The 12,165-nt window shown below is 37.4% G+C and overlaps 1 protein-coding gene across 1 annotated transcript; it reads right to left on the bottom strand.

Annotated features, from left to right (window-relative positions):
* Positions 1-866: 866 nt before the first annotated feature.
* Positions 867-11,616, bottom strand: LOC130070321 (beta-1,4 N-acetylgalactosaminyltransferase 1-like). Its single transcript, XM_056234684.1, has 10 exons — positions 11,525-11,616; positions 11,290-11,433; positions 10,940-11,040; positions 7,984-8,042; positions 7,252-7,432; positions 2,063-2,149; positions 1,730-1,911; positions 1,473-1,616; positions 1,162-1,387; positions 867-1,048 (listed from the first exon to the last, which is right to left on the bottom strand). Exons 1-10 carry the CDS (start codon positions 11,614-11,616, stop codon positions 867-869), a joined length of 1,398 nt encoding a protein of 465 aa, XP_056090659.1.
* Between the last annotated feature and the right edge of the window lie 549 nt (positions 11,617-12,165).

The raw sequence follows: 12,165 nt of genomic DNA, 5'->3' as shown, positions 1-12,165 counted from the left end.
CTGTAGCAGGTCTTAAACACAGACTGTGAATAGGCTACAGACTGAACGCGCTGAACACGCGTTTGGGCATGATCAGTCATAAGTATCAAATTACATTCATAACTGGCCTTAGTCAGTGTGTCCCGGCTTTATGCAGTTATTAATGCCGTTATTAGAGAGAGAGAGAGAGAGAGAGAGAGAGAGAGAGAGAGAGAGAGAGAGAGAGAGAGAGAGAGAGAGAGAGAGAGAGAGAGAGAGAGATGTTGCAATAATGAGACAGAAAAGCATGTGCGTCAATATTATTATTTATTAATTAAATTAAATTTGTTTTAATTAATTCGTTCATTCTTGTTTTCTATAATTGACAGTAGATAACCCAATAAATGAAACACACAAAGCCCTTTTAACAAGTAGGCCTATCAATAATTATTTTTTTGTTATATTATATCTGGAATAATTACGAAAACCCAGCAGGACTATCAATTTATTTATATAGCCTATTCAATTTAATTTTCTATTTAGCCTATAGATAGGACTACATACTTTATTTATTAAAATTAAACTGTATGTGTCCATTGATTGTGAAGTTAGACATAGAAAATTGCAGATCAAGCGCATGGGGCTGCATGTTTTTTCTTGTTATGAATTGTATCCTATTTTCCGTTATCACAGTTAACTGCGCGAAGTGATATGGAACTGTAATGCGGTCAAGACCGTTTCCCTGAAAATAATTGCACACCTTAGAACGTTCTCAACCAATCAGAATCAAGCATTCAACAGCCCTTTAGTATAAACTGAGTTACGGTTCATTTGCTCCAGTTCTTCTTGCAGTCGAAGGATCAACTTTCTGCTCTTTTATTCTGTGCACTGTCAAGTGCTTCATCTAATCAGTACTTGATGTAGTTAAGATAATTCTTAAAGAAATGATGGGCCAGTTTTCTCTTCTCTTCAAGTTTCCCTTGAGTCCGGTATGAGTCATATTCGTTTTGTGCCCGATGTGTCTGGTGACCAATAGAAAGTCCTTTGCATGATGCAACTAACAGTTTTCCAAGTGCATCAATGAAGAACTCTGGGGGGAAAATAAAGAAAAGGAGAATTTAAGAATTAAAAAGAAGAAGAAATAAATGTGCTAGGAATCAATCAATGAAGATGTTTTACTGACGTAAAATTTAGTATGTTTACCGGTGTGTCCAACTCTTTTAAGGAATGGGTCAAAGCCAATTCTTCGCACCGCTTCAGTCCTCGCCAAGAAATAATTAATGACGCCATCCACTAAAAAGCATCCATTATAGCCTGAAAGTGGCTGATGAAACCCTCCTTTAATACGCTTTAGACAACCACCGTCTTCATCTCCCTCATCATACTCGAGAATGAAATAGAACTGGTCACCTGAGACCTCACCACCAACCTAACAAGAGAAAAAGAGCTCGTTTAACAGTGATGTACTCCTCCAAGACCTTTCACCCCCCTAAATAATATAATTTCAAACTTACCACATCCAGATCTGGAATCGCTTCCATAATCTCCACAAAACTCTCGACCCGTGTCTCTTTCAAGAACAAAAAATCATCATCTACCCACAGGAGGTATTTAGTTGTGAGTTGGGATAGAGCCAGATTTCTGCCTGCAAACCATCCCTGAGGAACCAAATAATCATAAGTGATTAGTTGCCAGGTAATCTACAGTTAAAATCCAAGATGTGTGACATACAGCATTAGATCAATTGAAGTGTTGGGGCCGAGGTGTGTACCTGTGCAGGAGGCATGATGTAGTGCTCAATGTTGTTTCCAGACACAGGTTCAGGCTCCAGGCTGTCATCCGCAACAATGATCTTGATATTTGGGTAAAACTTCCGGATACTCTGGATGAGGACGTTCAGCTCCTTATACCTCAGAAATGTCTTGGTAATTATGGTTACCTGTGAGTTAATATCTAAATTGAAAAAGAGAGAGAAGTAGGTGCATTTCATTAGCAGGTTTTACAAACTTTATAGATGTTTAGGTATATTTGTTATAACAAGCACATCTGATGCCATGGTAGCATGCTGTTTTGTAGTGTTTTAATTAGGGAGTTGTCGTCTTACCTTTTCCTGGGTCATAAAGAACAGGAACTGATGGTCTCCTAATCATGATTGGAAATATGGCCTCATGGTCCTCAAAAGAGAAATGACCTAAGGAAAGAAGACATTTACTATAATTCTATTTGGCCACATTCACAGAACAGAACAGAAAAAAAGAGAAAAACAAGAACTACAACTGAATTCCAGCCACGGCCTTAGATGAAATCAACTGAAGATAAAAGAAGACTTTGAATATCTCAAGACAACCCTCTACAATGCGACTAAATCATATGCGACTAAATCTTCACTCTGGGCGACTAAATAATGTCTATCATTTGACATTGGCTAATCAATTCCTAGATTTTACTCGCCAGTGTGTGTGTGTTAGAGGCTAAGTATAAGTTTAGCATAGATATATTTTCACTCGTTGAACACTGACTGAGTGCTTGAGAGTTTCGCTCTCTGTCAAGTGATCTATACTATTTCAATGCAACTCAATGAATGGATGCGCAGAGTACCGTAAACTCTAGTGTGAAGGCACATGACTTGCCGTCGTTCATTTGGAATTATTCTGCTTTTAAGAACAAGCAGAAGATATGCCGGTTTCTTCGGTCGTGGGTCGGAACTAATGCGCAAAGGGCCATCTCTTAGGCTAGAGCTCAACCCTGTTTTGATTTTAGCAAATCAGTTCGAGTAAACACTGAAAACTGAAAATGAATTAATATTCATTAACCCAGCAGCTCATCAATCCTTAGTGTGTTGTATATTTGTATTAGTAGTAGAATTAGTAGTAGTATTATTATCTTTTAATAATAATAATCACTATTATCTATTAATTTTAAAAAAAAAACACTGAATGACTAATATAAGCACCATCATCAGTCCTAAGTTCTGTTAAAATGACAAATATGCATTCATGCATGATTCCCAAGTTTTAGTTCGAATTGCTAAAGTTCTATCATTATAGGGCTTGATTATCATAATATAATTCTTGATGTTAAGAGTGTACGTTCAGATATTTAAAAGGCTGTGCCATTTTACAAAGATAAGCTTTGGTGGAATTAATATATATATATATATATATATATATATATATATGCACACTCACCCTAAAGGAGTGAGTTCAATTTCTCAACACCTAGGAACACCTGTTCAATTTCTCATTAATGCAAATTTTATAATCAACCAATCACATGGCAGTTGGTTCAATGCATTTAGGGGTGTGGTCCTGGTCAAGACAATCTCCTGAACTCCAAACTGAATGTCAGAATGGGAAAGAAAGGTGATTTAAGCAATTTTGAGCGTGGCATGGTTGTTGGTGCCAGACGGGCCTGTCTGAGTATTTCACAATCTGCTCAGTTACTGGGATTTTCACGCACAACCATTTCTAGGGTTTACAAAGAATGGTGTGAAAAGGGAAAAACATCCAGTATGCGGGAGTCCTGTAGGCGAAAATGCCTTGTTGATGCTAGAGGTCAGAGGAGAATGGGCCGACTGATTCAAGCTGATAGAAGAGCAACTTTGACTGAAATAACCACTCGTTACAACCGAGGTATGCAGCAAAGCATTTGTGAAGCCTCAACACGCACAACCTTGAGGCGGATGGGCTACAACAGCAGAAGACCCCACCGGGTACCACTCATCTCCACTACAAATAGCAAAAAGAGGCTCCAATTTGCAAGAGGTCACCAAAATTGGACAGTGAAGACTGGAAAAACGTTGCCTGGTCTGATGAGTCTCGATTTCTGTTGAGACATTCAGATGGTAGAGTCAGAATTTGGCGTAAACAGAATGAGAACATGGATCCATCATGCCTTGTTACCACTGTGCAGGCTGGTGGTGGTGGTGTAATGGTGTGGGGGATGTTTTCTTGGCACAATTTAGGCCCCTTAGTGCCAATTGGGCATTGTTTAAATGCCACGGCCTACCTGAGCATTGTTTCTGACCATGTCCATCCCTTTATAGCCACCATGTACCCATCCTCTGATGGCTACTTCCAGCAGGATAATGCACCATGTCACAAAGCTCGAATCATTTCAAATTGGTTTCTTGAACATGACAATGAGTTCACTGTACTAAAATGGCCCCCACAGTCACCAGATCTCAACCCAATAGAGCATCTTTGGGATGTGGTGGAACGGGAGCTTCGTGCCCTGGATGTGCATCCCACAAATCTCCATCAACTGCAAGATGCTATCCTATCAATATGGGCCAACATTTCTAAAGAATGCTTTCAGCACCTTGTTGAATCAATGCCACGTAGAATTAAGGCAGTTCTGAAGGTGAAAGGGGGTCAAACACAGTATTAGTATGGTGTTCCTAATAATCCTTTAGGTGAGTGTGTATATATATATATAATTTTTTTTATCAGTTTTTTTCTCTGTTTGCTATATCTGTTTGTTATGGCAAGAACAGCAAGAGAAACGTGATCAGATGATGTTGGCCTCTTATTGGTGATACAGTTGTAATCATCACATAGCCTTTTTTGCTGATCTCACTTATCATTATAGTAAACCTGTGACTCTACAGCATGAGATCCGGCAGTTAGATAAACTCAGCTATTTATAAAATAAAACACTAAAATAAATGCAATAAAACAAAAATTAAAAATAAGCTCCTGTTTAAAAACACATTGAACACAACACACCTTTAAACTCCAGCAAGTTTTAAACACACACAGACATCAAGAATCAGCCTATAAATTTCAACGATGGGGACATGCTTCATGCAGCAATGCATTCTGGGTGCATCATAGAAAACTCATCCACAACTTCTCCCAGAATGCATTGCAGCATGAAGCATTGTTGAGATTCATAAGCTGATTCTTGATGTGTGCAAGTAAAACTCACAGGAGTTCAAAATGTGTAGTGTAAATTGTGCTTTAAAACTCATTCAGATTTTCTGATTAAACTGTGCTGGATCTTTTTCCATAGAATCACAACACAACATTAAAACAAAATGAATAACATATTACCCATACAAAACTCATCACATAATATCAGACATAATATCAGTGATTTAAGCCACTACATGATGATTATATTCTTAGCAGCTGACAGCATCTTATCACATTGTCTCTTGCTGTTCTTGCCATAACAAACACAGTTACAGCCACCAGAGAAAAACTTGTTAAAAAGTCAAGTCAAACTGCCCAACTAAAGCAAACACGGATCACAATGATGGTGACCAAACTATTATTTTTAATAAAACATCAACATCAAAACCTCTGTGTGTAGTCATATTCTTTTCACATTGCATTTGTGCTCTAGTACCAGACCTTCATTTATGTGTTACATTTTTTAGATTTATGCAGAAATTATTGATTTTATTTCCCAATATCTATAAAAATGCTCTCTATTGCAGTCACACCTCTCTCTATCTTTGTGTGTATTTGTGTGTGTGGACACATGTGTGCGTGATCATGTTCATTCCACATTGCATTAGTGCTCTGTGTGAGAATTTTCCGATTTATGCTGGAATTATTGATTTTATTTGCTAATTTCTATAAATATTTCTATTGCAGTCACACCTGTCTGTCTGTCTGTCTGTGTGTGTGTGTGTGTGTGTGTGTGTGTGTGTGTGTGTGTGTGTGTGTGTGTGTGTGTGTGTGTGTGTGTGTGTGTGTGTGTGTGTGTGTGTGTGTGATCATGTTCGTTCCACATTGCATTTGTGCTCTAGTACCAGGACTTCATTGTGGTATGTACATTTTCAGATTTATAGATTTTTTTTTGACAAATGAAAAATAAGTAACGCTTTAGATTACAGCCCGGAAAGTACTGTGTAATTAAGAGGAAATTACAGAGTAACTTTCGGTAATTATAGTGTACCTATAAAGTACTTACATGTAAGTATAAGGGAACAATATGTAAAGTTTGGGGAATAAAGGGGTAACAACCAGGAGAATTAAATAAATATTTATACTGTAAGTATTATAGAACTAAGGGGTACTTATTCTACTATTATGATACAACAATCTTACATTTGGGAGCAATTTAGCGAGAAAATACACTGCGTACCTTTTTGTAATAATTGTGTACCAAGGCAATACATACTGTAGGCTTTTTAAAAATGACAGGGTACATAGCTATGCATTTATACTTTTATTTTTTTGATAGCAAAAGTGCAGATGTTTAAGTTGGGCTAACATGTTTCAAGGCAAGAAAAGCTAAGACTATTGCAATTTTTTTAAATACTGGGAAATATATCTTGTTTCATGTGGTTACAGGGTAAGTGGTGCTTGTATAATAAATAAAGGTTTCCGAGTCAGTGATATAAGATTGTGTGTATTTTTATTGTACTTACCCTGTAACTACATGGAACAAGAGGGTAACAAGCACCACTTTAATTTACAGCCCGCAACGTCACACTTACCCTGTAACTACATGGAACAAGGGGGTAACAAGCTACATGAAACAAGAGTATCTTTCCCCAATATTTAAGCAAAAGTTGCAATAGTTTTCGTTTTCAGTGCACTTTTGTTAAAAAGATTACATTTTAAAAATTACAGGGTACATATCTATTATATCTATTTATAAAGCCTATGTACTGGTTCACCATTATTTCAAATAGGTACGCAGTGTATGTTCTTGCTTAATTGATCACAAATGTAAGATTGTTATCATAATAGTAGAATAAGTACCCCATAGTTCTATAATACTCACAATATTAATATTTTTTTAATTCTCCTGGTTGTTACCCCTTTATTCCCCAAACTTAAAATATTGTTCCCTTAAACTTATATTGTAAGTACGTTATAGGTACACTATAATTACCGAAGGTTACGCTGTAAAATTGCTTTAATTACCCAGTACTTTCCGGGCTGTAATCTAAAGCGTTACCGAAAAATAAAAAACTATTTCAATGTGGGGTCATATTGTATGATATTCATAGTAGTGTATGCTAGTCATATTGTGTGTATAGACAGATAATGTAGAAAAAGTGACAAAATTGTATGCAACTGAGATGAAGGGAACCATGTTTATTTACTATAGAAAAGTCGATTGGGGTCATAGACCCCAAGGTAGTGTGCACACTGAGCAGTGTTCATTTAATCTGGGCTAACCCATGTGGGGCCTACATGGAAACTGCGGACAAAACTGGCTGGCCCCTAGTTAGATAGCCCAGGTCAACCCCATCTGGGCCCCACATGGGTGTGCTGGCTGGGAAGCTGCAATTCAGTCTCTCCTGTACATTTATATACAGATAGACCTTACCCAGGTCTGATGTTCTGACATGGTAGATAGTGCTGGTGTAGGTCACTCTGGACAGCAGATCATTGAGTTGTGTGAGGCTGCTAGATGAGATGCTCAGTTCACTCTGACCCTGTCCATCCACCTGCTGTCCATCCAGAACATCCTCTACTGAGAGCACTCCACTCTTCACACTCAAAGACACCTGCAGACATCATTGTGTTTAATGCAAATGTAAGTTTAGATTTAGAATGGAATCCGAATTAACCTGTGTCAAGATTTTGCATTCCACATGCATTTAACGCTTAACAAATAGTATTTAATGGTGAAACAGGATTTTAATGTGCATGCATATTGAATGAATACCATACAAGGCCTACAATTGTACCTATGAAAATAAAACAAAAAATCACAAAGGTCATTGGAAGCAACCCGATCACAAATGCGTCTCTATAGCATGCAGTGTGTTTATCGTGTAATTTATACGCGAAAATTAGTTTTTACGTGCATAGGATATGCATGGGTTGTTAGGGTAGGTTTAGTAGTGGTGTGGGGTGCGTGTGTATTATACGTTTGGGTATAATTAGTGGTGTGGGGTGCGTGTGCCGCAAATGAACTGCGTATCAAATGCACGTGAAAACTGCGTATCATATGCACATAAAAACTCATTTTCGCGTATAAATTGCACGATAATACACAATGCGTGCTATAGAGACGCATTTACGTGCAAACAGGCTGTTGAAAGATTAAACCAACCTTGTACGCCTTCCTCTTGATCGTTGTTACACTTCTTCCTTGTGTTAGAAGAGCGAGACCTGAAATTATAATATAAAACAATTCACTTAAAGGCAGAGGTGATTTGCTTCAAAAACATTTTTTGTTATGCTGGTTAGGCATGCACCGATATGGCTGATACCAATAATTCTTTACAATTTAAAGCCGATACATTTACATTTACATTTATTCATTTAGCTGACGCTTTTATCCAAAGCGACTTACAATTGCTATATGTCAGAGGTCGCACACTAGGGGTTAAGTGTCTTGCTCAGGGACACATTGGTGTCTCGCAGTGGATTCGAACCTGGGTCTCTCACACCAAAGGCATGTGTCTTATCCACTGCGCCATATCCACTGCGCCATAGCCGTGGTAAAAATGGTAACACTTTATAATAAGGTTTAATTTAGTTAGCAATAGTTAAAGTGAACCAAAAAATGAATGAACAATAGCCTACTTATACAGCATTTATTAATCAATCTCAATTTTCTAAGACATTTTTAAGATCCAAAGTTGTATCTTTAACATTAGTTAATCACTGTGAACCAACATGAACACAAATATTTTATTAACTAACGTTAACAAAGGTTATTGCTAACGTTAACAAAGGTTATTGCTCTGTTTAGTTCATGTTAGTTAATGCATTAACAAATGAGACCTTATTGTAAAGTGTTACCAGAAAATCTATTGCCTAACAATTTTTTTAAAAAAAATTTTTTTTATATTACAGTAATAGTAAACATCTTTAATATGAGGCCTACTGTTTCAAAGAACGTTGCTGTTTTAGCTGCGCGCGCTGAACCTGAGAATGAACACAAGTAAACTGAACTGCTTTGCTAGAAGGTTAATGAACTCAACGGTTGCTGAAGAATGCAACTATAAGAATGAACAAATATTTGATTACAAAAATAATTATATGTAGGCTAAGGCTATAGGCCTATATATGCATTACAATCCCATAGTTTTTAATGTTTTGCATTGCTGTTTGAGTGCGCGCGCTGAAGCTGAATAAATTTAGCACCGGGAAACTTAAGAACTTTTCTAGCGGGTTATTTAACTCAACGAAACGCATCCTATATGAGATTAATCAGATTTTTACATTATATAAACTTAATTTTACGACTTATATCTGCACAAAATGACGCGAATGCACGAACTGTGCTGGTCAGAACGTGTATCCTGTTCTGGACGCGCTAATTCCAACAACAACGCCCAGAAACGGCAACTAAACCCAGAGAATTTACAACGTTTTATTACAATAGTGTAACTCATTATAATGTCATGTATAACAGTCCCAATAGCTGCCCCCCTAACTTTGATGATCCAAAAACTGTACTTGTAAAAACAACCCGCCACTATGTCCACACGCTTCTCAAAACAGTGAGCTAAACAATAGCCTACATTTACCAAAAGTGAACAATTTAATTTTTAATTTTAAATGTATTATTAGCCCCTCCCCCTGATTCAAACGTGCAGCAGAGCGGCGTTCGCTCACGCTCAGTCTGGCTCACACACAGCGAATCTGCGGCCCTGCAACCCGATTGGAGATGAGCTGACTCAGAGCCTCTTAAGGTGAAGTGAGTTTCCCCAGGTGTAGTTTAAACACACGTTTAACTTAAAGTTACATTTGTAATGAATGTAGCTATTGTATGCTAAAGACGATTCAGCATCAGCAAAAACAGCGAGTCTATTACTACGTTAGCCAAAATCAGCGGTCAAATATCGCTCCCTCGTGATTTGTATGAGCACTCTTCCCTTTGATTAGCCTAATTTTGATTTTAGTAAAGACAAGAACAGCTTAGTAAAAAATATAAAATATTGTTTGTATCCATAACGTTTACTGATGGTCGCCGTTACGCCGACGAGTTAGGAGATCGATCATTTGATTAGCTAAGCAGTCCTATCCAATTCCTCTCAGATATCACAGCAATGAAACCAGGTTACAACTGGGGAAATAACAAATACAATAGGATCAAGTAGTCTAAACATAACTGGTGTGTACATCATACATGTGATAAATCTTTCTGATTTTATTTTTGTTATATAGGCTACTTAGCTTCATAATACAAGGATAATACATAATTCACAATTGACTTTTGGAGGCAAGAGTAGGCTAGGGCCTACTAGTTGAAGAAAGTAGCTTGAGCCTAACCATGAAAAGTGGGGATATTTCCAGCTTTTTTGCTAAAAATAATTCAAAGTACACAGGAGGAAGAGCGTGAGGGAAATGAATTTTTTTATATTTTAATTTGGCTTTTTATACTTTTAGTTTTGTTTTGTTTGAACTGCACTGGGCTTATTCCTGTTGTGAATTAAACACCTTTGTAGTGTGTAAGGGCATGATTAAACAATAACTACTGTAGTTTAAAAGTGTTTTATGTTTGTTTTGTTAAAGCAATTCACATATAGGGATTCCCCATTTCTAGCCTACTGTAATTTGGAAGAGAAACCCGTGACGTTATACTCTGAGCGGTTTGTGAATTTATGTTTAAATGGTAACACTATCAACGCTGAAATAAAACTGCAGTCAGGTGCAGGTCAGTTCTCTTTAATTTTTTTATGTTCATTGTTATTGTAATGTTATGTGCTTTGAGACATGAGGAGGTAATTTAACACCGTCTCTCGTGACGCTTTTGTTTGATCTCGCTATTGCTAGCTGTAACATTTTTAAAGGTACATTACGTTACTGCTAAACAGATAGGGTGAGGTTGTGCCCAGTTGAACAACATTCCTCGGGACAGATTTACTTAACAGGGCAAAAATACCTGTCAGTCGCAAAAATACCCGTCTCCGTGCTTTTTTAACTCTTAATTTTTCACTGCGTGTCTTTATTAAATCTTGATAGTAGTTTTTTAATGCCAAAAGAGGGTTTGAACTGGGACAAGCTGTTAGTAAATCTGGCCCCTAGACACAACTTAACAGGAAAGCTATGCTTACCTGGTATTAAACTTTTCTGCTGAGGAGCTACAGTGAAACTGGTAGGATATTGGAGAGGAGAGTTGGCCTTGGCGATAAGAATTTCTTTGTTTGTCTTCATCCTGAGAAAAACACAAGAAGAAAATAGCACTATGTTATAAAAAAAGTTTATAAGTGGCTCCCCAAAATAATGATCAATAGAATGTTCTCCTTTTGCCCCTGCTCAGAGATAATATGATGATGCACGTCAGACTTCTATGAGAGATGTACCTGAAAACAACAAAGATACGCAGTGAGTATTTAACATGACATTGTGGTGCTGTTTTACAGGATTCTGGGTGAGATTTAGAGAAAAAAAAAACCAGTTCAACCTGAGTTGATGTTGATTGAACTCCTGTGCTCTGCGCTCAATGATGTCATCCAGTTGATCTTCTGGCGCAAATTGCTTGGTGAGTTCAGCTCCTTCACAAGTAACATTTGGCCTGCGCGAAGGTCCAAAGCTATGGTGTCCAGTACTATAAACATGACAAAAAGACCCCAGGTTAGGTAGACCATCTTAACCAGATCTACCTAATATTAACTAGCAACATTTTATTGACAGTTTACCTTGAGACCGTGTCTTGCCCAGGACTGGCACTGCTGAACAGAATAAAGTCAACAGATGTAGTTACTTTGTAAAATAGTTTCTTTGACCACATTTACACTGCTGTTCAAAAGTTTGGGATCGGTAAGATTTTTAATGTTTTTAAAAGAAGTCTCTTATGCTCACCAAGGCTGCATTTATTTTATTACAGTTTTTCTCGATTGCTTAAACACTATAACCAGGCTTTTGAACTAAAATTTCAAAACCATAATGCCATTTATCAAAAAGCACACCCATTTCACTAAACTATGAACACTATTCCCCTGTTTTGACACATTAGTCAGATTTGTTGAACTGTCACAGCAAAACTCTACACACAAATCCCTTCATTTCTCATTGCCTACACCACATGGTCATTTAGAAAGCACTAGCATTCAATATTGTTCACTCAAGTCAGCACAGCTTCAGCTCAGTTAGCACACAATTACCCAGGTGAAAACACTAAGAGTCAAAATTGTACACACATCAGTCAAATCCTTCAATAGATAGATAAAAGCTTATACAATCTTTTATAAAAGATACAAATCAGTTTACTGAGTTTTGGAACAATGGATCCACAGAGAAATTAAGCAATAGGTCGAGGAGGTAGAGGATGAGGAGGAGG

Source organism: Rhinichthys klamathensis, unplaced genomic scaffold, assembly GCF_029890125.1.
Source record: "Rhinichthys klamathensis goyatoka isolate OS25496 unplaced genomic scaffold, OSU_Roscu_1.1 h1tg000401l_1, whole genome shotgun sequence".
NCBI classification, from domain to species: domain Eukaryota; kingdom Metazoa; phylum Chordata; class Actinopteri; order Cypriniformes; family Leuciscidae; genus Rhinichthys; species Rhinichthys klamathensis.
Note: the sequence above shows the minus strand (reverse complement) of the source record. Positions and strands in the feature narration are given on the sequence as shown.